General features: G+C 48.6%; 1 protein-coding gene across 1 annotated transcript in view; it reads right to left on the bottom strand.

Annotated features, from left to right (window-relative positions):
• Positions 1 to 268: 268 nt before the first annotated feature.
• The window catches only part of LOC130152343 (exocyst complex component 3-like protein), a 55652-nt gene continuing 31041 nt past the window's right edge, over positions 269 to 24879 (bottom strand). The window contains exons 4-13 of the mRNA XM_056345757.1: positions 23374 to 23491; positions 19223 to 19297; positions 17125 to 17225; positions 15992 to 16084; positions 14579 to 14711; positions 13283 to 13393; positions 11664 to 11819; positions 8518 to 8639; positions 6753 to 6938; positions 269 to 4768 (exon numbers count right to left, since the gene is read on the bottom strand). Coding sequence (XP_056201732.1) covers positions 6758 to 6938; positions 8518 to 8639; positions 11664 to 11819; positions 13283 to 13393; positions 14579 to 14711; positions 15992 to 16084; positions 17125 to 17225; positions 19223 to 19297; positions 23374 to 23491 — 1090 coding nt within the window. The 3' untranslated portion in view covers positions 269 to 4768; positions 6753 to 6757. The remainder of the gene's footprint in view (positions 4769 to 6752; positions 6939 to 8517; positions 8640 to 11663; positions 11820 to 13282; positions 13394 to 14578; positions 14712 to 15991; positions 16085 to 17124; positions 17226 to 19222; positions 19298 to 23373; positions 23492 to 24879) is intronic.

Genomic DNA, 24879 nt, shown 5'->3' on the forward strand with positions numbered 1-24879 from the left:
AGTGGCCCCTGCAGAGGCTGGGTGAGCCAGGGTGGGCAGGCACAGCAGCCCCACTGCCCCACGCGCTCTGCCAAGCTGCAGGTAGCAGCAAGCAAACTCCCAGTAAGGGAACATCCCAGTCTGGTGCGGGCAAGAGGGCGGCTTGGGAGGGTGGCTGGGAGGAGTCTGAAAACCACAACCCTGGGGATGGTGATAGGAAAGTTAGCAGGTGCGGAGCTGTCAGCTAGAGCTCAGAGAGAGGTAACTGCCCCTCTGTGCTTTTATAGGTGTGTTTGTATGTGTGTCTAAATCTGTGCAGATAAAGGTGCCGCTGTGGGGAGAGAAGGAGGGAGGCAAACCCATGCAGAACTATTTATTTCAGCTGTTCATTTGCTATCGCAGAAGTGGAGCTGACCTCCAACACGATGCAGGTGGTGGACAGGCATCCAGAGGTGAGGGCAGAAACCTGTCTTCTGGTGCCAATATGGCCTTAGGTCAGATTAAGCCAACCTTACCCTAAAGCCCTTCACTGCAGCAGGAACTCCAGCTGCTGTGGAGAGGGAAGAAAACAGTTCCTCGGGTCCTGGCTCTCAGCCTCTGCGTGCACTCGCGTGCTCCGGCTGTTTTTATAAAGTGCAGGACACAACCTGACAATTCTGCTCATCACTTTATTTCGCCATCTTCCCACAAAACTGCCTGTTACTTGGCTGGCAGAAATATCTACACGCTCTGTGCATCCTACTTTACACCAGAATCCCCAGCACCCCAGTAAGGGGCCACTTACAGCCCACACAAGTGATATGCCACGCAGGCGTATACCCCTGTAATACCCCATAATAATAATACAAACAAGAAAGATAAAAGAGCCAGGGCCTTTTCTGTGTCCCAGTGCCACTAGATGGCACCAGGTGTGTACCCTTCCCAGCCCGGGGTGCCGGCAGGGGGACACTGGGGGGACCGAGCCCAGCCCTCCGGCCAGAGCAAGAGGCTTCAGCACATGCTGGTGGTGCCTCCATCCCGCACGAAGCGGGGGGGTGCTGGGGTAAAGGCTGACATTTCAGCCTTAAAATGAAGCCTTCAGCCATGTGCTGCAGTGTTTCCCTGCAGGGAAATTACCTGCCGTGGCTTTTGTGGTGCCACCGACCCTGCACGTGCACCCATCCCACCCGTGGGTCGAGCATCGCTCCCAGCTGGGAGCTGGTAGAGCCTGAGCCTGGAGAGCCTCAAAAGCGGGTGCAAGTTATTCCAGTTAATACAGGGACCAGTGTACTAGTTTCCCAGCATTGACAGGCTCCTCTTGTGAGAGGAGAAGAAAGGGAATAAAACACAATTTACTGTATAATTTTGCAATCCACTAGTGGCTTGCCTTCTCTAAGGTCTCACAGTTTTAGGGATTGATTCTCCTCGTGCACATTTGCTATCCAACACAGCTCAGCATGTCCAAAACCCTCAGCAATACCTGTTTTTCCATCACTGAGCCCTCCGTTCACTGTCACACATCCTTGGCAAAGCCACCAAATCAACCGGGGAAGCACAGCTGGCACCTCAGCAAATGTCAGGTCTTTCCTCAGACCCTGCAGCATAATTAAGGAGCATCTGTTTTCCACTGTCTTCAGCACTGAGCACTGAAGGTGACTGAAGGTGACCCTGGGAGATGAGAGCTCAAATGACAGGGATGGCTGGCGAGGCTGTGCCACACACACCACCTCAAAAAGACCAGCCAAACCCCAGCCCCGAGCAGTGTGGGGGACATGGGTGACAAATCATCGCTCACCACACAAACCGTCGGCCTGGTGCAGAGCCAGAGAGATCATGGACAGAGAGCAGCTTCCAAAAAAGCCAGGGCATCAAACCACCAGGAGCAGCATGTCACTTCTCGCTGCCCATGTCCCCGGGGCTGGCACGTCTGGGTTGTGGGTGAGCATGGCAGTGGCATGACCCTGGCACCAAGGGGATCCCAGTGAGCAGAGGGAGTGGGAAAGGGTCTTTGTGCCGGGACCCTCTAGGTGCTGAGCTCCAAGCAGTCCTGGCCTGCACGTGGCAATGGTACCACTGGACATGAAGGCAAGTGGGAGATGCTCAGCACGGTTCTGTGGTGGCCCTCGCAGGCTGATGGAAATGGCAGTACTGCCCCTGCCCACATCCTGAGGCCACAAGATAATCCTGCAGAAGGATTCTGAGCGTGACCCTGCTTCCCAGCCCTCCACAGAGAGCAACACAAATCCCACACAAGCGCTTTAACCCCAGCCTAGCGTGAAGGCTCGAGACGAGGAGGCTGGGTCATTCAGGAAGGTCAGGGCACACAGCAGAGTGGGTTACAATTCCCCCAGATAAGGGAAATGCCTGATCCCCCTTCCCCACAGCCTCCCTCCCTTCCTTGATCACCCCAGATAGTCCCTGGAGTGACCCAGCATCCCCTCTCTGCTGCCTCCCTTCCTGGGGAGGCACCAGGAGCCTCCCCACACAACATCTGCTCTCCCCAGGAGACTCGTAGGTGGCTGAGGACAACCCGCTCACACCATCTGTCTCCACACCAGGTGGCCTCTCCCCATGACCCCCCCATGCCCACCTCAGCCAACATCCCTGAGCCCTCCGCTCTGGAAAACCTCAGGTGTGCTGCCAGCAACTAAACCTCATGGACAGATTCAAGTCTTTATTTGCCCTCTCCAAGACTGGATGCTACACGTAGGGTGCAGAAACTCACCGCTACGAAACCTCATTGGAAGCGGTGCTCCTCTGCACAAGCAGAGAGCAGAAGATGCTGCCCAGCCCCTGCCCACGCTGCAGAGACAGGCACAGCCGTGATGGCGCGTGGCTTGTCCTCAGCCATCTCATCCAAAGGGTCAGTAGCAGCAAGCCCAGCCTCCCCCATGGCTCCCAGCCACTGCCTGCAAGCAGGACATACCCTCAGCTTACTGCGAATGTCAAACGGCAGACGTACATAGGCATCGACATGTACATGGCAGGAGCCATCCGCATGCTGTGGGATTATTTTTAGCCTGACCGTGATCGAAATGTCAGAGGGGGGTTTATTTATTTTCTCTGGAAGGCTCATTGCTTGAAATACCCATCGGCAGAGGCTGACCTGACCCTGCTGTCACAGTCGGGTCCGTCATCCCTTCCCGCCCTTGAAAATAATGTGCAATTAGGCAGGAGGGGAGGGTGATGGGCCCAGTGTGCCCAGCAGGGCTGAAACCCTTCAGAGGGCAGGTGTCCATCCAGCCCCACAGCCTGACCCACACCTACCTGGCCAAGCTACAGCTCCCCCAGCTCCCACAACGTCCCCACATCCTGGGAAAGGTCTCACCAAAGCTGCAATGAACAGCTATAAAATGCAAGAGATGCAGGAGCTGGGCTTTTGAAGCAGACACGCAGTCAGGAAGGGCAGGCGGGCCACGGGCTGCTCTCACTGCCCTTTAATGATATGAGGGAGGGAGTGTAATGATGCTGAGCTCTGCTGGTGCCCCAAAAGCTCACAGAGGACTCTCCCTGGCCACGGAGCAGCCTGCTGCTTTCCTCTTCTCTGCCACTCGCCATGCTCTCAGCGCTATGTCCGGAACAAAGCTCATGACAATTATAAACCTGCCCCAACTCCTGTCAACCTCACAGGACCCTGCCTGCATGAAGGGCTCTGGGTAGACAAGTCCCCTGGGCCAGGACCCCCATGTCCCTGGGGGGATGGCACAGCACTGCAGAGTACAGCAGCACCCACCCGAGCCTGCGCTGCACAGATTTGCCCCTTTTTTGTTAGGGAAGCAGATCTGAGGGGGAATGGCTGCTCCGAAAAGCACTGGTATGTCTGAGGTGGCAGAGCTTTTTCGCTTGTTTACACAGCCAGAGAGGAGCTGTAATGGCCTATCTTAACACAATAGCAAAGGAGGGCCTTGAACTAAATCCAGCTGGAGGTCGTGACCAGTCCATAGATAACTGGGAAGAAAAGTCAGTGTTTTCCCTGCGGAACTACCTATTTACATCTGAAAACAGCACAGAACTTGCCCAGAAGCTGGGACAAACAGCTCCTTTCACTGCCTGCTTCCCATGAGGCTTTCCCCTCCGTCTCCAAGAGGAAATTTCCAGTAACTGAGGTACAAAAATGAATGCAAGATTCTGCTCCAGAGCCAGCTGTAAAACTCATATGGGAAGAGCCCCCCACCCCACAGCCAGCACCACAGCAGGCTGCCCCCAAAGCAGGTCACAGCCTTCGTGTGTGGGGAGCGAGGAAAAAAAGCAGCTCTGCCTGCACCCCTCCTGGAGCTGGTCAGGCTTCAGGGGGGTGGATCCAGGTGCCCAAAGCTGCACGCACCACCAGCACCGCAGGCTAGGCAGGATTCCCTAACGGAGGGTCCTGGGTCCCTGGGGGAGGTTGTGATGTCATGTCATCTGCTAGGACACTGTGTGGTACAGCAGTCACGCTTTGTGTAAGATTGCATGAAACAAGGGATGGAAACAGAGAGGAATTTGGTGAGGAGGAACCTTCCTCCTCCTCCTCCCCATACCACCATGTCACGTCCTGGGAATAATCACTGGGACTCAGCTGAGTGGCAATATCTAGGAAATTTTGAAGGAATGTCTTTCTGCCATATCCCTCACATTCATCTTCTGCTTGGACTATGCATAGAAGATTAGGATTTGGGCCATATGGTTTTCCTGCAAAAGTACAGGAATTGTGTCTTCCATAAGTGCCAGGCTTCTCCGCTGATCCAGCTGCAAGGGTCCCTGAAGCTTTCAGGGATCTGTGATTGCAGATGCTGCCATGTGGGAGCAAGGCCTCACGTTTCTCACAGCAGGCCTGAGGGGAAAGCAAGAAAAAAGCTGGGTAATTAAACAGCACTCATCAGAACATGTGCAACAGCCAAAGAGCAAAAACACCGTTCCTACACCCAGGCTCTTGCACAAAGCTGTATCAACATTTACCTGCTGAAAATCTCTGGTTCCTGGGCTACTCTGGCTAAAGCAATCCATGGGCTCACAGCTGTGGGCAGCATCCCTGCTGCTTCCTGCCTACTCCAGCCAAACCTGCTCAATCCTTTTCCCAGAGGTCATTTCATGCTAAAGCCAAACAACCAAAGATAACTCTTTTCCAAAGTCCTCACACTTCCACACACAGAAGGGACAAGTATGTGCAATGTTGTGTTTCTCGCTGGGAGAAAGCAGCCGATTCCCAGCGTACCTGCAGGTCACACCCCAAAGCATGGCAGCAAAATCCAGGGCTGGGATGGAAGGAGGAAGGTGACCTTCCTTTCAGCACATCCCATAATTTATTTCACCATTACTGCTAGCCCTGAGCTTGGGTGAGGCTACCAACCTGTGCTACACATGTGCTTCCACCGCCCTGCAGACTCAGCCAGGTCTTCTGGGGTTTGGGAGCCTATTTACCCAGGGGATTTCAGCAAACAGGAGATTAAGTGACTTATGGTGTTTTAAAAAACATGTTCCTGAATATCTCTCCTAAAGCAAAGGTGATCCCATGGGTAATTCCTTTAAAAGAGGGTATAAAAGTGTGTGGCTGATAGCCAGTTCATTATATCAGAATTAGTTTTCATTAGGAAGGGAAAACTTGTGTGCTTATTAATTGTTTCTCTAATTGCTTTCCCTCCCTGCTACCAGGGTAGCCCACTGTCTGCTTATGCCTTGAGGCCCCAGGTCAGAACCCTGCATAACTCATCCCGGATCTGCTAACGCAGGAGCTATAAATACACGGTGACACCGGAGAGCAAAGGAGGCGGCAGAGAGGGACTGTGCTTCCCAACCTGAGATACTCCGTCTATCAGCTTATCCAACAGCAGGTGACTGGTGACAATCTGTAAATATTAACTGAGGGGGACTGTTTCTGATAGCCGAGGGCTCTGGCTTGGCAAAGATAAAACAAAATTCTCTGGTTCCCAGCTGGAGCTGGACAAATATGGACGAAAAAGAAGTTGCAGATTATTTAAGGTGAAGCAAACAGCTGCATGTTCTCCACTGAGTACTTTTAAACCATGAGGACCTACTTAGTTTCAAGATCTGCTGCAGCTTACCCACCCCCACAAAAAAAAAAATAAATGCCTGATTGGTGACTGCAAAGGAATCCCTTGGGAAACTGAAAGGGGATTGCAAGTGCTCCGGATGAGCCCTGTCAATTCACAGCAGGGGATTTAAGACCTGACAGTGACAGTCATCCCCCTGACTTCTATCCCTCCTCCCTTCTGCCACCGGCTGCTGCTGCCAGCACGGAGGGGGCACGCTCACCTCTGGTGCTCCCAGCAGGGCACAGTCACCCGAACGGGACCAAGCCCGGGTTAATCAATACAGCTCTCATGGAGGGGGCAGCGGCGGGGCTCACACATCCCTCCCCTCGGCACCAGGGAAGCAGGAGGACCACTGAGGAGAAAATCCCGCAGCATGCCCTGCCAGGAGGCAGCAGCCCTTGCCTGGGAGACCCTGCCCGAGCACACATGGTAAGAGCTGGGAGGGAGGGGATGCTGCGGAGAGCCCTTGCTGCAGGGACACACGGATGGGAGAGAAGGGCGGGGAGGAAGAGCTCCATCTCCTCCTTTATCGCTGTTGTAACCTGAATCATGCACCTGAGCATTCGGCACCCTGCACTGCCTACAACATGATGCTTCATGACGTGGAAATTTGCAGGCAGAGAGAGTGAAGTAGAATCTGCATATGCAGCAACGAGGACCTCAGGAAGGTGACTACAGCCATAGTCGTTCCACCTCCCTGTAAGCAGGAATGCCTGTGCCTGTACACGTGTTACACACAAGCATGCTCAACAGACACACACCTACCTTTGCTAACAGCAGAGGCAGCCACAGAGTCCATATTTTCTAGGTTTTACTTCTATATCTGCAAAAAGCAAGTTTGCTTCTGTTTCTGATTCCCTGGAATTATCATGAAATGCCTTCAAGAGAGCAGCTCTGTCTTCTCGGCTCAGTGAGCCTCTGATGTCCAGCACTGCACTCAGATGTTCCTTCCTTTCCAAAAGAATAAGAGGGCAGGTCAGTGAAAGAGCCAATAAAAAAAAGCTGGCTTCCTAGCACTCAGTTTTGCTGGACCAGACCGAAGATTGGAAGCTGCTGAGCTGTTTTTTGACACTCTCTGGCCACCTAACAAGGAGGTGGCTGTATGACAAGGGCTGTGTGCGATATGACTGAGCTCATGGATCCTGAGCCCAGCGCACACAGCATCCCTGTGAAATTGTGGAAAACTTCACCTCAGGTTTTTCCTAGGAAAAAAATCTGTATCTGCCACAGTAAGTTTTGGGTAACTCCTTATCTGACCATTTGGAAGCTTTTTTGGTATCTTTTCTCCCCTCAGTGGAGCCATTTACTGTTCATCTGGAAAGCTACAGGATTTTTCTTCTACATAGCATTGCTTCACTGAGCAGGCCCACACCGTATTAGTCTGATTAACAAAAAGGGCAAATGTATCCAAGCCAAACAGTTTTAAACATAGGGGAATCTGCTGAAATCAGGAACAGTGCATCTACTCACACCAGGGTGACCTCCTCTGAGACCTGGATCAAAATAATATTCTTCTGAGTACTTCCTGTGCCCGCTTCCTATACTGTACATTTCTATATAAATATATAGTGGGTATTATATGTATATTACTATTTATGTATGTGTGTGTATATATATAGTAAAAGAATAAGAATTGTTACGCTGTATCAGATAAGCAGCTTTTTAGCTCAATAGAATCTTCAATAGTAGTAAGTGCTTAGGGAAATAATATAGAAACCAGGCAAAGTATATGTCTGTCTTGGCTTTTTGCTTCTGGCAGTCTGCAGTTTAGGACTTCCTTCGCTGGGGGTTATAGCATGACTGTCATGTTGAATAGGCACTGAAATAATTATCTACCACACATTGTCTGCTCCCCTTTTCAAGCTATTCACACTTTTGGCCTTCACAGCATCCTGTGACAGAGCACTCTACACTGTAATCGTGTTAACTTGGAAAAATACAGTCACTAGCACAAGACATCAGAACAAAAGATAGATGTAACAAACCACAGACTTTGGAACACATGCAGTTAGCTAAGATCTCACCTTCCTAATAGAAGTTGGGTTTCATTTCTGTTAACAGCTTCTTGTGAGAAATGGAAGTGTATATTCTTGCTGAAAACACTAGAATTTTGTGGAAATAGTTATACCCACAAAAGGATTGATGAAGTGTTAAATCCAAAAGCCAAGTGCTTGCAAGTTATGAAATGCCTGAGTTAAGGATGTTCTTGAAACCTACATTTGGCACACATGCCTGTAAATTGTCCACTCAGGTGGTATTTTTCCACAGCATTCCTGCTTTGTTGACAGCCATTTCATCCATCCTTTACCTTTACGGATGGACACCTCAACTCCACTGGTTACCATCTGGTGAAGTTATAAACCATATTAATCAACATCTGCAAATAGGCAGCACAGAGTGTATTCAAAGGGAAACATTGTACCTGACCCAGCACACTGCAAAAAGTACCACAGGACTGATGTTGCTGTAGGTCTCCTGGTGGCAAGTAATCATTTGAAAAACAACAGAAGTTAAATCAAGAAGACCCTACCTTAAATCAGGAAATTCTTTGAGAATGGGCAGAAGGGCTATTTTCATCCCCTCAACATCAGAAGTTTGAATAAGTTCTAAAATTGGCTTTATAGGATCCTTGAGGGGACCAGCTGCTGGACCCTGGGGAGAGAAGCAAAGTGTGTTCAGGGCAAGGGTAACGGCACACAGCATAAAGAGCTGGACTCATATCAGACTGGGGATCTCACTGCGTGGGTCAGGAGCTTTGCAGGACTGCCTGTGCATGTATAGAAGCCTGTTTTCCCCCCAAGGTAGGAGAAAATAAACGGGTGTAGCCACAGGCTGCTTCCAGGGTGGCTGGGTGACTACCTTCAGCAGCGTGCAGACTCCCCTCCTGCATTGCCTTTGGCAAAGTGGGAAAATGCACCTCATTTTTCCCCACATGTGCTGTGCTCTGAAGGCTGTCAGAAGCCTTTGGCAAGTGGTTTGCTTCCAAAGGTAAGCATAGCCCTGTAGCTGTGTGAAAACAAGCTCTGTTGGTCAGAATGATGATATTTCTGCTGCCCTGGAGCAAGCCCAGGGACAGAAAAGCGACCCTGAGGAGAGGGCGAAGGGACACAGATCCTGTAGCAGAAAAACAGAAAAAATGGGAAGCAGGGCTGGACACTGTAAAGGATATGACATGGCTGGTAGATGCTGCATATGGTCGGCTCCCTCAAAACTGGAGCACGCAGAAGAAGAAAACCACATCAAGAAACACACAGCATTTTTAGCAAAGCCGGAGGAAGCAGAATGCGGATGAACTGCCAGGAGACAGCTTCAGGTCTTGCTCACATTTTTCATTGGTGCAGTAATGCGATGAAACTGCTTCCCTGAATTATTGATGCCATCACGTCAACAGAGACTCGGTGACAAAGCAAACCTGGAGAACAGGCTGCCAAACCGGGGCAGGAGAAACCCAGGTTCCTCTGATCTCCACGGGGCATTAGAAAGAGCAGGCTGCATTCTCGGTGCAGCTCACCTCCGCATTGAACATAAATTAAAAATAATAGTAATATTTGAAGACAGCCTTCTCTCCCTTTCTCTGCACTGCAGTCACACAGCACGTCTAGCTCTGCACAGTGCACGAGCTGTACTCAGCTCCTAAGTCACCTATACGGTACAGCTGCACACTGGGCAAGCTCACTATTACAAAATGCTAATTAATTCAAAGGTGTCAGACTTAGTTAAGTGCTATATAGACAGGCAAGGTCAGAGGTAAACAGCCTGCAATCTAAAAGGCCAAAGAAGAGGTGGTTGTCAGCAGTGCCCAAGTGCCTTTTACATGTACTGCTTTTGGGGGAGAAGCAAGGTATTTCCTAACGTTTTTTGAGGATGGAGGGGAAGGAAGAGCCTGAGGAGAGGGCAGAGAGCAGGTGCAGCCTGTGCAGCAACTGCACGATAAATTCAGTCTGCAGCAGAGTACATATTTTGCATGCATAACCATGTACCTCATTTGACTGAGGATCAGGCTGTCCCCTGCAAATTGCTTATGCATTTCCTCCCTGGGGTTTTTGGTGCTCCCACACAAAGTAAGAAAGTGAACAGACTGGGGATGCAAGGGAAACAGTGCTAACTAGATGCAGACTTTTTTCACTGGAGCTGAACGTAGGGCTTTAGTAGATAATTAGATTTCCTGTATCTCCTTTACACTATAAAACTAGCTTGCACATTACAACCAAAGCTGCTGCTGAGCACAGCATTACTGGTAAACTTAAGAGTTAAGATTAGAGGATCCTCCTGCTATTCCCAATGGCTCAATTGCTCCAAGCATTGACTCATCTGTGACTGATCACTCCAGGAGAGGTGCGTCTTCAACTAAAAGCACCCGAAGCTTCCAGCTTTCCACCATGAAACTAATGCATTACTTGTAATGGGTCTGAGAGCTTTTTAGAGAAGCCTAAAGAAGGCCGTTTTGATTTTATTTTATTTTTTGGACAAAGTAAGAATTGCTGACAAATGACTTGCAGGGGGACTCCTGTGGGAGAACATATATTTCCAGTCCCTAGCACTTAAATTCACAAGTCATAAGAATGACTCAGAACTTGTGAAATTATTAAAACCAGTAAAGCTGAGGTGATATCTGAGTTCTGTTACCCAACTGACTTTGCAACCATTAATGTGCTGCTCAGTCCAACCTCTTACAAAGTGCTATGCCCGAGCACTCTCAGCCCGCGTTTGCAAAAGAGCTGTGCCAGGGGACATTGCACGGCAGTGATTCTCTGGCTGCAGCAGCTGCAGGAGGGGATGCTGCTGGCATTGCAGTCCTTCCCTTGGGTAATCAAGGGACCCATGTGACAGCCTGGTGGCATCTGCAGATGCCCTGTGCAGCAGTGCCAATTACATGGGATTATAAATTAAACAGAGAGGCTTTTTTAAGCTTCTGGTGTTGCTTCTGCAAACCAGACCTAGCATTTTTCCACAAGTTTTCTTCGAAGGTGTGGCTCTGCTTTTACACCTAATCTATCCCTTCTGCAATGTATCCTTACCTCCTAATGGGGTGAGGTGTCCACCCCTGCAGGAAGAGTCACTCCTCCCTGCAACCATCACCAACCACAACAGCATCAACATGTTTCCGCCTGTGAGGGAATGCTGCAGCACAGGGAAATGGCTCACGCAGCCGTCAGCCCAGCTCCAAGGGACTGGGAAGGGCCTGCGGGGAGGGAAGAGACCGGATGGAGGGGTAACACACATACCCCATGTTCAGGGAAAAGCAGCCATACAGGGCAATGCACTGCAGAGGTGAAGATGTGGAACAGCTGATCTGGTCCATCGCTCCAGAAGCTCAAGGGAAAGCACTGGAGAACACAGCTGTCCCTCACCTGCACCCTACGCCATGTACCAAAGGCTTGCCTAGGGGAGCTGACAGCTTCGGAGCTGTCTCACCAGCTCAGAGGCACACGCCTCATTCTTATTTCAGTGGCAGGAGTGCGAAACTTGCCTCCTCTGGTCACGCATTTCAAAACTAAAAACTAACAGCTTCTGGCAGATCAGAAGGCTGTCAGCACATCTGATTGTCATTTCTATGAAGCTGGATACCACCGTGGTAAGACCTCTTAAGCTTTTCTGTTGCTTTCAGAGCCTGTTCCTCTGCTGGTACTGTTCTCGATGATGGAGAGCAAAACTGTAACCATACCAAAGACTTACTAAACACTCTTCAAAGACAGTTTGCAGCATCCTGTGATCTTCTTCCATCTTGCTGGCAATCCTCCTTCTCTGCACAGAGGATGCTTTCCTGGAAGTGGTCAGGAGGGCCTGCACATATTCTGTAATAACGATGGTGTTGACAGCCTTGACGAGGGCCTGTTCCAGAGCAAAGGTGCCCAGATTAACTTCCCTGTACCAAGCAAGGACCAGACTATGCCTGTAGGACTCTGACCAGCATAGACAGTGGCTATAGAGTCCATGCAGATGGCTGTCCCATTTGTTTAAGTATCCCTTTAAAATGCCTGATCTAGCATATAAAGTACCTCCAAGCTGTATGTGGATGACATAAACATCAATGATAAGCGTGGAGACATCCAACCAAAAGCAATGGGACCAGTTAGCTGAGCCAGAGGTCACACACTCCAGAGCAGCAGTGACACTTGGCTTAGCTAACCAACACATCACTTGGGGACAGCTTGGACTACAAAGCCAGATCCATCCTCCCTGGAACACCCCCACTAGACATATCCCAGGGCCAGACCCTTGGGCACACAGTTGTGGTTGAGCACCAAGAAGTCACCTGGGCATCTCTCAGCCACCCATTACCTGCTGAGAAACCCTAGTGCTGAGACTGTGCTATGCCTGAGAGGCAGAGTGAGCATTTCTAGGGAGAGATGGGCCGCTGCACAGAAACCACATTTCATTAGCAATTGAAATCAGAGCAGTTTTCGGCTGCAGCCCAAAGGAACAGGAAATCCCAGCCCTGTCCAAAACAGACAAAGCAAGAGACAGACAGTTCTGGCACAGCACTCCACCACCGAGCTGCTGCTTGCCCCAGCACTAATGTGACATAATGTCCAGTGACAGGCTCTGAACAATATCAGAATCGCTCCTAATTTTTTCTGTCCCATTACTTTTTTCCACATTTCAGAATAAATTAAATTCAGCACTGACAAAAAGCCTGCTGACCTGGGAGCCCAGTGCTTCAGGGGACATGTGTGGCACAGGTAACAGCAGCAAATTCGATCTGCACGCAAAAGAGGGTACCCCAGGTACCAATCTCATTGCCAAAGAGGCAGACTCAAGGGTGTTGTGAGACCCTAGACAAATTGTTTAGGCTACTGTAAAGGTGAGAAAAAGGTACTCTGTGAGGTTGCTCTTGGACAACCCTCTGCCTGAGAGACTATATCCTTTGGGGATCTGGACCTTTCACCTTGCCATCCATGTGTCCACTCTCCACCACAGGGATAAATATTCCTTACAACTAAGGCTGAAGCACATTAGAGACTGAGAAGATTTCCAGTATAATGGTACTGGGGGAATGGTAGGATCAGAGATGGCCCAGTGCTCCCTTTCTGTATATAGGAGGTACACTCAGTTTCCACATTCCTCCACTTGTTGATTTCTCTGCTGAGATTACAGAAAGGTCCTAGCTGTCACAGTGAAGATGTCCAACTCTGTTGGAGAGAGGAACTGGACTGAGGCCAATAGATCTTTAAAAGCCCTTTTAACAACACACAATATCATAGTTTGGATTAATGTTCAAATACTGTGCCATCCAGAGGTTCAAGGATTAGTTTTAGTGATTTCTTGTTCTTACTTTCTTACTTATTTCTTACCTCATATTTGTCTATTTTTTCCTTTCCAAATGCCAAAAAGCTTTGCTTTAAGAATTCGAGGATGTGGTTAAAACCACTGTCACACTTTTTGAAGTGCTCCTTCAGTGTTCCCTGAGGAAAAGGGACAGACGGAGTCAAAGGGTGCATACGTAGAGACACCACACAGACAACAGACACATATTATTGTGCTTTTGCTCTTTCTGCTCTCAGACTCCTCCATGAGCTGCAGCATCCTGTGCCTTCATTTCAAAGACAAGCAAAGCACGAAAGAAAGAAAAAACTCAAACTCATGAAGGATGTATCAAGTTCTTAAGACCAAACCTGGAAGACCAACACCTATGAAAAACGGGTGGCAATAGCTCTAATCCAAGGACTATTTAAAACATGCTCCTGCAGATGGGGAGTGGAGGAAGAGCGAGCCGTTGTGCGCCCTTCTGCTCTGGCATCCTGCTCCCAATGTGGCCGTTTTGCCTCTTATTCAATGGGAAAGTATAAGGCAAGGGATAAGCTCTGTCTTTCATGATTTGAAGCCCATGTCGACACAGCCAGAGAAGGACTGAAAACCTGAGCCCTAGGTCTCCTGTTTCTCCCCAGGGTTGTCTGCACTCCCTTGTCAGAACCACCCCCAGCTCCCATCTCAATGTGTGGACCCATGGGACAGGCTGGCAATGAGCTCTGGAGACCAAAACGGCACAGTGTGGCCAGGGATTCTTCTGTCATTTTCCTCTTGCTGCCTTCAGCATGCTCAAGGGAGCCTGTGCAATGAGCCTGAAGATGCTCGGGGGAACTTCCCAAGGAAACATACAACACCACACGCTATTAGGAGCCTGCAACTGTGTGTTATCCAGACATGGAGCCCAGGATATGAAGGTGAATAGTCTAATATTAGAAAGTGTGGAAGGAGGAGAACTTATCCCAAGGGAGGTATACATTTCTGATCAGCCTTCTCTACACTGACTAACCACCACAGCCTTGGGCTCCGTGAATTATCACTGCCCCAGGAAGATACCCAGCTGCTGCAGATGAGTAGGTACCAGGTGAGGTTCAACCATTGGGGTCTGGATGCCCCTTTGTAGCACAACAGCAAATACTGCAAACAGTGGAACTGGGATCACAAAAACTGGAAGAGATGAAGCTGTCAATATACAGCTTCAGACAAGGCAGAGGAGGGTACTGGGCCTGAAGATGTTTTTTGGAAAACTATGGTTTTACCCTTTCCAAATCAGGACATGAGAGTGAAGTGAGTGCCTGCCCTACAGTCTGAAAATATTTAGTGTTAACATGGGTCTTCCATACCTTGACTTTAGAAGTGACTGTCTGCAGAAAATGCTCCGTAACCTCATCCTCCATCCTGTCTAGTAATCCATTTACCTTAACATCCTGACCAGTGCTGGCACTGCAAATGTATGTTAGCTTACACCAGACAGTCCTGATAAAAAAAAAAAAAAAAGAGGTGGGATATGGAAAGTATTGATCAGATCAAATCGGGTTATTCTCTCAGATCAAAACTTTTCCTACAGTAACCAATATGACTGCCTGGGTAATTGCATGGACACATGCTCAGGTTCAGGGCTAGTTCAGTGACCCGCATATGTGCACCCATCTTTTGGATGGCTCTCATTAAGATACTGCCACAAGGACACAAAAGCTCAATGTACATAAATGCCACTTGTACCTATCAGTAGTGACATCAGATAAGTAACAATTCTAGTATTTTCAAAAATGAGTAGGCACAAAGTGGCCTTGACAAATGCAGTAGGGGTGAGAATCCTGTGTGCCTCTGACACCCCACAAATACAAGACAAACAATTATCTTCCATCAGAACAGTCTTCAAGTCAGCAAATCCTGGTTAAAATGATCACCAGCTTGAAACCAGACATTTTACTTTCTGGAAAAACTCAGAGTATCCAGCATCAGCAACATACGAATAAAACAAACAAAAAACCAAGCTACCTAGGCTCAACACAAGGCTCTGATGTCAAGTAAGCACTAGGCATATGCTGGATTTGGGCATTTTGCTGACTCCAGAGATCCCCGGATAGTTTTATACAGGAAGAAGAGAGGCAACCTTGTTTTCTCCATCGCTGCAAGCACTTCTGAAATTAGCTTGTAGGTGCAAACATCCTCCCCCACCCTTCTGTGCTTTATTGCTTCCCTCCTTCCTAGCAACCCCAGGGAAAACCTGGCATGTTCGACTGGATTTCATTCAGCAGAGCACTTAAGCTTGGGCTTACCTTGAAGTGCGCTAGCACACACATCTCAGTGTGACATTTATGAGGCTTTGCTAATGAAGGAGAATCAGGCCAGGGAAAGGAACCACAGAAGTGTTTGCCGGGATAATGTCCCTACATGCAACACAGCATTGCTGCCTGCCTCCTGCTCAGCAGGATGGGCACCAGGCGGAGGGCGATGGTGGACCACAGGCACCTGCAGGGGCTAGGAGAAGGCAAGAAGCAGCAGTACAGCGCTGCCAACACAGGCACGGGCATAGCCCCCACCCGAGTCTCCTTCTTGCTGTGGCAGCCAGGGCAGCTCTGAAGGGGTCTTGCTGGCCGCAGCTGGCTCCCTCTATGCTTAAGGGTTGGCATGCATGGGGTTGGATCACCAGATACAACTGGAGGCAAGGCAGACCCCATAGCAGAGTTAGAAGAAGATCAGACAGCAGAAAAGTAATTTTGCTTCCCATGCCACAGGGTCTGGTTTCTAACCTGAAAATGCAGCAGTTCTGCAGGATTCGTAAACTGCTGCAGATCTCTGGGCAGCCATCAAGCTGGAGAAAGCTTCTTACTTCATTTTCATAGCTAAATTAAAACAGGAAGACATATCTTTAAGCTGGCATGCTCCATAATGCATCTTACAGCATTAGCCCAGCAGCAAATGGGAGAAATATTCTGTGATTATTTGTCTTTTCAGAGTGTACGGTTTCACTCCCCAAGGTGGGGTCTACAGCAGGACAAAGACGGTCTCTGTCCTGCCCAGATGGTGAGGAGGGAGGGCACAGGAACAGCACAGGGAGAGCCCTCGAGCTGCCTGGGAGCCGCTGCTCCCTCAATCGACAGGCAGGAGGTTCATTTTACCGTTGCTGTTGTTGCAACGCTTCTTTGAGGCAGCTCAGGCTTTGCTGTTAAAGTGCAGAATAAAGCCTCAGCTTGCAGGAATAACCCACAAAGTCTATTGACTGCTTCACCACAGTTTCTGTCTCACAAACGGCTCCTGGACAATTCCGTTTCATAGGAATTTTCTTTTTTCTTATAATGTGAAGGGTCAGGAATCTTAAATCAAACCTGCTTCTGAAATATTCACCTACAATCAGCAGTACAGGCATTTTCTGCTGCGGGGGATACACAGGGAGAGAGATGCCTAAGAACAAGTAGACAAAGGAAGCCACAAGAAGTGGTGAGAGGGCAGAAGATGAGAAGACATTGGTCCTCCTCTGCGGAACAGGACAGAGCAGAGCTCCTCACCCTCCCAGAGAGCTGGCAAAAAGCACTGGGCCTGGGAAGCACAGCCAGGGTAGGAAGGGCCAAGTCTGGGCACTGGCTATGTAGCTGCCCCTCCTTCTGATTGTTTTTAAGGTCTGACCCTCTCCAGAAAGTTCCCTAAGGCTTTAACCTGTCCGGGCAAGTCCAGGTGCACTTTGTTCTCTCAGCTTCGGTCCAACAGCAAATGCTGAGCACATAAACAGCAGTGACGCACTGTGTCTCCAGTAACAACTTGATGATGGGAAACAAACGGGCAATGGCAGATCCAGGGGAAAACAGCATCAGCAGTCACTTCATCAGGATTTCTTTCTTTTGAGCACTGAGTACATCGTCAAGGAGGAAAACAGCATGTTTCCTACCTCTCCAGGAACCTCAGGCACTCCTCCAGGCACACAGCTTCCACCCTCTCGCTCAGGCTCTCACTGACATGCCAGGCAGCCTCTGTCTTCTCTGTTAGTATCTGTAGATTACAAGGTGTGAAAGAGCAGGTCAAAGCCATTTGTTCCCTATGCAGTGAACAGGAATGCATCCCATCCCTCGCCCTGCTGCAAATCCCTCTGTCTTCCAGGCAACAACTTCCACTTTGGTTTTGAGAGCCCTTGGGGAAATAAAAGTACTTTTTAGGAGCTGATTTTAATGCCTGATCTTACACCTTTGCTACTGCTGCCTTCATCGTGGGCAACAGGCCGGAGTCAAGCCCTGTGCTCAGCAGAAAGCCTGTCCCTGCAGATGTTTTCTGCTACCGATGCCCAGCCTGGCAGCCCAGCTTGTACACAGACCTGCCGTCTGCGGGAGCACCTGCACTTCTGGCTCACCCTCGCAGATAAATTTGGGTGCAGCTGCTAAAAATAGATTAGGCAGCTCTGTGTGCCCTGCACCTCTGCCAGGGTCTCTACCAGGGGTGTCTGAAGAAGGCACGTGTCATCTTCCTGGCCACCACCGCTATCACCTGCCACAGCAATGTGTGTTAAACCCTACGGCGCCTGTCTCACCCCACTGACCCCAGTTGGATGCCCCAGGTGCCTGCAGGAGGTGGGCTGTGCCAGACAGCTAAACATCCACCCCATACTGGGCAGGCTTGAGCAGGTGGCAACTTAATGCTGCCTGTTAGTCGCTCGGTGGAAACAAAAGCTTGTAAGGGGAGGAGAGCCAGATGGATAAAGGGAGACAGATGGACTCATATGCTGTGCTCTCCCAGTGCTCTGGGAAGCATCAGCCAAAGACAAAGGGTGACTCGCATCATGAATGGGTTTTTCCACTGTTCACAACAGATGTAAAAGTTCGCCCAAAAGAACTGGATAAAATATGCCAACCTAAAGTGTCAGGAAATCATGGCTGATGAGTTTCCATGACACCATGATCATTTTCTATCCTATCATTAAGTGTCAGTCTGAAAAACCTGAGGAGCTGGTAATTTCATCATTTCATTAAATTTCATTCAAAGGCTTGCCTATTTATCCAGGATTCTCCATCACCTACTGCAGAGCATTCAAACCTGTCAGTTACATTCACAACAGAGCAAAACTACTCGTGCTGAAGCACGGCCAGATGTTGCAAATATGAGGACCACAGCATTCAAACCAGGCTTTGACCTGGTCCCCATTAGAAACCTTTGCTCTGTTGGCCAGAAGCAGGAGGAAAACACAAAAAAATAAGCCAGCTCAGTAGCTAAAATCCACCCTAGCACATGTACATCACTGCTTCATGGCTCCATCAGGCATAGGGACAAGACAAGGAGGTAGCAGTCCCCTCCACGAGCTCTGCACTTGGTGCCTGGGTCTGGGCTGGGCCAGAAAAGCCAGGTTTTGCCAGCTAAAGCTGTATCCTCACAAGGAAGGCCAGGGGCAGTTACTCTGCAATGCCTACCGCCAGCCTCCAACAGCCACCTGCCACCCCGAAGGACCAAGGGGCTTCTTCCCTCTCTCATGACCTGAATCAGGGCTGCCACTGGGGTGGTGGCAGTGGAGAAGAAAGCTGCAATCACAACCTGCCCCTGATCTCTAGCATCACTTGATGTCCACGCGTAAACTCCAGGATTTATTTTAAGCCTTCTGCGGGTCTTGATCCAAACACCCTCTGGCCACGGTACGTACTGCTTCTAAATCAGCAGAGCGTGCTCCTGCCATGCCCTTCAAGCACATGCCTTGGCTGTGCTCTGCAGTAGCCCCTTGCACTGCCTGACCCATCAGGGCAGCAACCGCAGCCATACCCAGCACATAAGCAGGGAGCAAGCTGCCTGCATCGGCACAGCCAGATGAGGGGACCTGCCGTGGCTTGGCAACTCTCGCTGCTCTTACAAAAGTGCTCCACAGAACTCACGCAAAGCAGACTGGTTAACATACACACCGAGCTTAGCCCAAGACATGCGAAATTGGGTTTTGCCAAATACCTGCATTCTTGTGTGCAAAAACACGACTGCCCCAAAGTATGAGAGCTTTACGGTTCCCCCTAGTTTACCTGAATGACTGCAGCATCTGCACAAGGGGGTTTCCCAATATCAAAGGCTTCTTTCAGGGCCTTCCCTACTTCCGTCTAAATATTAAAGAGAAGAAAAAATAACAGTTGAGATACAATGGCATTCATAACAAGTTAGGTTTCCTAGCCTCTCATGCATTTAGACTAGATGAATTTCTGCCTCTATTTTTTTGGCCATCGCATTTAACCCAAAGCCTGGCTATTTTCCAGCTGACCTAATAACATTGTTCTGTTTTGTTCTACATTGTTTGTTTGAGTTTAAATGATTTGCAGCTTTCTTTCATCCCAGTGTCAGCTCAGGTTAACTACAGTCTTCTTTAGTTAGCTTAGCCCAAATGAAGGTGTCCACGCAGCAAAACAACTTTTTATACACAACTCTGTGCTGCCAGCATCTGTAGCTGAGATTTTCCACCCTTCCTCACTCCAACCAGCACCCGCATAAACCAGCCAGCATTAATTAAAAGCATTCCCTCACTTGAGCCAGGGACTTGTGAGTGCACAGAGGAGTTGGGTTAGTGTTTAGAGCTACTGTCATGGTGAGATGAGCCCCATGAGGCTGCACGATGGGAAATTTCCCAAGACTTGGCTGGCTTATGTTACTTTGAATGGGCTGTAAAAACAAAACTAACACTGCAGAGAAAGGGCTCATTGCTTAAAACATGATCTGACCTTTATAAAAGCTTTAAACTCAAAAGCCTGGCTTGCTTATTTATTCTTTCATTTCTGCATTTTCCTCCAAGGAAACAGAAAGAATGTACAAGGCCTTCCATTTTTGTCTTTGTTCTTTTCTGGCTGATGAATTAGGAAATACGTGGTTGTCACTGGAGAATTTCACCAGAAGTATATTCAAAACAACTGCTCTACCATACTTATTGAAAAGTGTTAATCAGAGACAAACAAGCAGTTGTAAATAACCCACGAAAAACTCCTTTCCTCCTGAGTTTCATCACCTGACCGAGCAACTGTGTGAACACTATGTGCTGAGATAACACATCCCAGCCGAGCTGCACAAACACATCTAGCCTGCCCCAGCTGCACAGTAAAATGTGTTGGCTTAAACCAACACGAAAGTCCTGCTCCCCAGTGGGACAAAGCATGCATCTAGTTAGCAACTGCAAAGCAATAAGTTGTTGAGCCATGGTAGTTATTTGCTTTGGATCAGACAACGTGTTTGAATTAGCACAAGCTTACTTGTTTGTAGCTCTTGTGGTGACACCAGCACCTCAGGCACCAAAGCTCCAACACTGAGAGGACCAGAATTTCTGCTGTAACAAACAGGCCCAGTTTCCTCCTTGTTCCTCCCTGTCTGACCAAGACATGGCACCCCATCTTGTAAAGCTTCAGTTCCATGGATGGCCAGCCCACCTGTGCTGACTGCCCAACCAACTGCTTCCTCTTGGAAAACGCAGGGTGCTGAGTTATAACTTGGGTGCCTCATCTGTCCAGCTGCTCTTTTAAAACATGCAAGAATTTAACATCCTTGAGACCTCTACATCATCATCAAGTGTGGTCAAAACTGGCAAACACACTCAACACTGGTGGGAGCGCACTGCTGACACACCAGCAGGCAGGGAGGCAGAAGAGCCTCATTTACTTGGGCAGCAGCAGGTTGTCAGTCCAAATTCTCCAAAGCACATGAACTTGTCAGTCTTTTTGTCTACTTGAAGAAACAAAGGGAGGAAGGTAAGACAACAGAGATCCAAGTGATCCTTTGCATGTCAGCGTACGCCCTCCTCGAGCTTTTGTCCAGGTGTGCATGTCTGGTCCTGCCTTCTCTGGTTTTGGGCAAAGAGTCAGTTTTGAGCTGAGGCTGAAGAAGCAGGGGATGAAAAGTTCATTTTCCACTGCTTAGTATCAGAATGAACCCTGGTGTCATGCTGGGAGGTTTGCCTTGCACTCATGTCAAATTCCCCAGCAAGGGCAGGGGTGATGGATCAACAAGCCAGTCGATGGCACCATCATTTCAAGTTCACCAACCTTGCAACCTCAAAAGGCACAAAGCCCCCTTTTCCCCAGACATGCCTGGGCTGAGGGAACGCCGCCTGCATGTAGATCTGGCAAAGTTTCCTGCAGTGGTTTTGGGCCCCTCGTGGTGCCTAAGTTCTCAGCACCTTCAGATGTGGTCACAGTTCTCATCACTCATTTCTGTTTAAAGTGCTTTTAGTTTGCACAGATATCAGGCTGACATTCCCAGCAACAAGCTGGGTATTCATAGGCAAAACAGACCATGGCTTATTCTGGTCAGTCTGTTTTCATTTAGAAAAATTTCGTCATCCATTGAAGTGGCAAAAACCACACCATCTGATTTACAGTCACAGTTACATATTAAAATCACTCAGAGATAACTGACAGGATATTTGCTCAATAGCACTTCCTGCATATTTGGAATAATTAAGTGGTGGGATATCCTGGAGAAAGAAATAGAGGGATAAAGCAGGTTTTATAAGCTATACCACTGAGCTTAGTGAAGAGACATCCATAATTTTTCCAAATGGAGTCAGCTCAGGTCCACTTAAACTCATTAACTTGAACCTAGAGCTGGTCCTAAGCTGGTCAGGTTTGAAGCGAGCTGGGATGCTGTCATGCTACACTCCCCAGCAATTCCAGCCTGGTTCTTTATGTAGAGTGTGGCATCGTATAGAGCTGTGATGCTTCCAGATCCAAAGTGGCATGAAAAAATGCAGCCAGCTCAGGGCAGCATGACACAAGTACTTGTAACCACTGCCAGATAGGTGAGACTGCTCACCACATCATATGTCAGGAAAGCAGAAAGCCCACAATTAAACAAAAGCATTCTCCAGCTATTTACATTAGAAGGAACCAAGAAAAAAAAAGGGGAAAAAAAAAAGCTAAAATCTCCATCACTGTTAGTCAGCATCTTTGAGGGCTTGCAAATGACTCAGTGACACGCTTTAAGATAACGACACCAGCACCACCCTGAGCAAAGTCATTTCCTTCATTGAAATACGTGCTAAAAGCAGACCTTAAGAACATGTGGTCTTCCCCAGAGTAATCATCGGAAACAGCCCATAAAGATGCTTAGTATTAAACACTGAAATCAGTAGGTTTTAAGCATATTGTCACCAGCTGGCACCTCTACTCCCATGTTTGTGACTGCCTTTGTGTTCTCCTTCAGGGAATAGGTCTTGAGGAAAATCTCCGCAATTTAGAGTACTTTCCCTGGGATGATTCAGCAGTTTGTCATGGAATTTCCCCTGCTCTGCTCACCATGGGCTAGTGGAAAGGGAAAGCAAGAGAGATGAGTGTGGCAAATCCTGCTGTTGCATTTCAGCTTTAGCTGAATCTAAAAGGCTCCATCCACTGGGTATTCCAAATAGCATGGTTTCCTCTGGAGCTCCCCATCACTACAACACATCTGCCCTGCTTCCTTTGTATTCCACACACCTCAACAGCGTTCTTCAAAGGGGGAGCTTTGCTGAGAAAAGAAAGAGATCCTGCAGCCCTGTAGCTGAGGCCACCTGTGGGATCGCAAGGCAGGGTGCCCAGCTCTGACCCTACAGGAGGGCTGTGCTGGGTGTGCTCCAGCTGCATTTCTTGTGCTGGGCTCTGGAAATAATCCTTGCTGTAACCTCAGCAGCGTCAGTCCAGCAGGCTGGAGAGGGCTGTGAGGGGTCAACATACAGACAAACCCAGCAGCCTCAGTCTTCTGCGCAGCTGAGGCAAAAAGGCTATAAAAAAACCCAACTGTTGCACACCATGGGCTTATTAACAGTTGGAGAGAAGATGAACAGCATCTTGAAATGGCCTTTGATAAGGAAGTGGATTTCACCCAAAGCCTTCCTCCTTTCCTCCAGATGCATTGGCTTCTGAGCAGAACAGATGGCAGCACCATGAAGGTGCAGCAACAGGACGAACAGAGATTTGCAAACGTCCCAGCATCTCTTTGCTAAGGAACAAGTACAGGGCACCATTCCTTTGGCAGAAGACAGTCATGGATCTTCACACCTGCGCTCTGCAACCAAACTTGGCCAAGATGGAGACCTTGGAGCTCACGGCTACCTGAGCAGAGCTGGCTCAGCTAGCAAGGGAACAGCGAATTCAACAAAGCCATTCCTTATTTTACAACTGTGGGAATAAAACAGGCAGATTAGGGTAAACTCCTGAGTCCTTACCCGGGCGAATGCAAGTAACTTTTCCTCAGTCTTCAAAATAATCCACATGAGACACTGCACACCAAGGGAAAGGCTGTGCTGGGAGATCTGCCTGGGTCTCAGACACGTCTCGCTGCCACTGCATTCAGAAAGAAGAGCTCAGCCAGAGGGGCAGCCTCCCACTGGTCCGCAGCCTGTCGCCCACCTGGCACCCCCTGCTCGGCACCACAGCTTCGTGCCAAGCCAGCGGGGCGCCCTGCAAGCACCCAGCGGCATTTGCAGTGTCAGCACAGCCACAACACAGTAGATGATCATCGTGCACCTTTGCCAGCTATTCTTTTGTGCTCTTTCTTTTCCTTCTTCCTGTATTTGCTGCCCAAATTACACTTTTTGCTAGTCGTTTCCCTCTCCCCTTCCCTCACCGCTGCTGCTGAATTCCTTCTTGAGCTCGGGCAGTCACCTGAGCACGCTTTCATGGATGCACAATTTTGCAAGCATCAGGTATTGTCTCTGAATGGAATAAAAAGCAGCTATATACCAGGACAACTGCATCTATACATGAGCTTTCATTAAGGCTGTAACCGTATTCAGAGAGGAAAATCCAAATAGTTAAGTCTGGCATCTCTGGTTTTCTCATCTCCACTTTCTTCACTACCTTCTGTCACTAATACAGTCACAGGCTGTTCTTGCTTCTTGTTTTGTTTTGTTGGGTTTTTTTTTTTTTTCTTGAAGGAATTCAGCAGTTGCATAACATATTTCACTATCTTTGAGCTTTTCTTTATATATTTAAATGATGTAACTATTCACCTCTGATTTCATGGTAAATTTTCAATATTTCATCAATCCATTACTCTAAGGTCTTACCATTTTAAAGGCAGCAATAGAAGTAATGCATCCTGGCCAGATGTCTCCCATGTGTCTGAGGACAGCATGTACCCACCACCCTGCCTCCCTCTTTTGGGAGCTGATGAGGGTAAAAGCCCACCTGATGAACTGCTTATGACCTAATCAAGAGTTTATGAATGTAATTAACACAAGGAACAGAGAAGTTATAGGCTTGGATGGAAGCAATCACATAACCCAAAAGGGCTGAAAACTATTAGGACATAATGAGATTGGAGCTGTCAAGCAGCAAAATAACCATGGACACAGAGAATCAAACACTTCAGCTACCATTGTCATACAAAAATAAATCACAAGAAAACTTCAGGTTTTGATGGCACCCACAGGCATTAAATTCACATTGGACCAAAAGATCCCAGATGTGCCGTTCTTCAGATCATGGAGAAAGCCACATCCATTTTCCCAAACTTGTGCAGGAATTTAATGATCTGCTATATGTTTTTCCTGTGATCTGAACACTAATGCAGGAAATATGGAAACAACTGGTCAAACTACAAGCCAGATAAAGCAGCAAGAGAACAAAGACAACAATAGAAATACACAGAGCACTATGCTGACATAAAGGCAAAAGAAAATTATTCTGGAGTAATCGGAGTATTATGGACCTTGCTAAAAAAGGCTTAA

Source organism: Falco biarmicus, chromosome 7 (assembly GCF_023638135.1).
Source record: "Falco biarmicus isolate bFalBia1 chromosome 7, bFalBia1.pri, whole genome shotgun sequence".
NCBI classification, from domain to species: domain Eukaryota; kingdom Metazoa; phylum Chordata; class Aves; order Falconiformes; family Falconidae; genus Falco; species Falco biarmicus.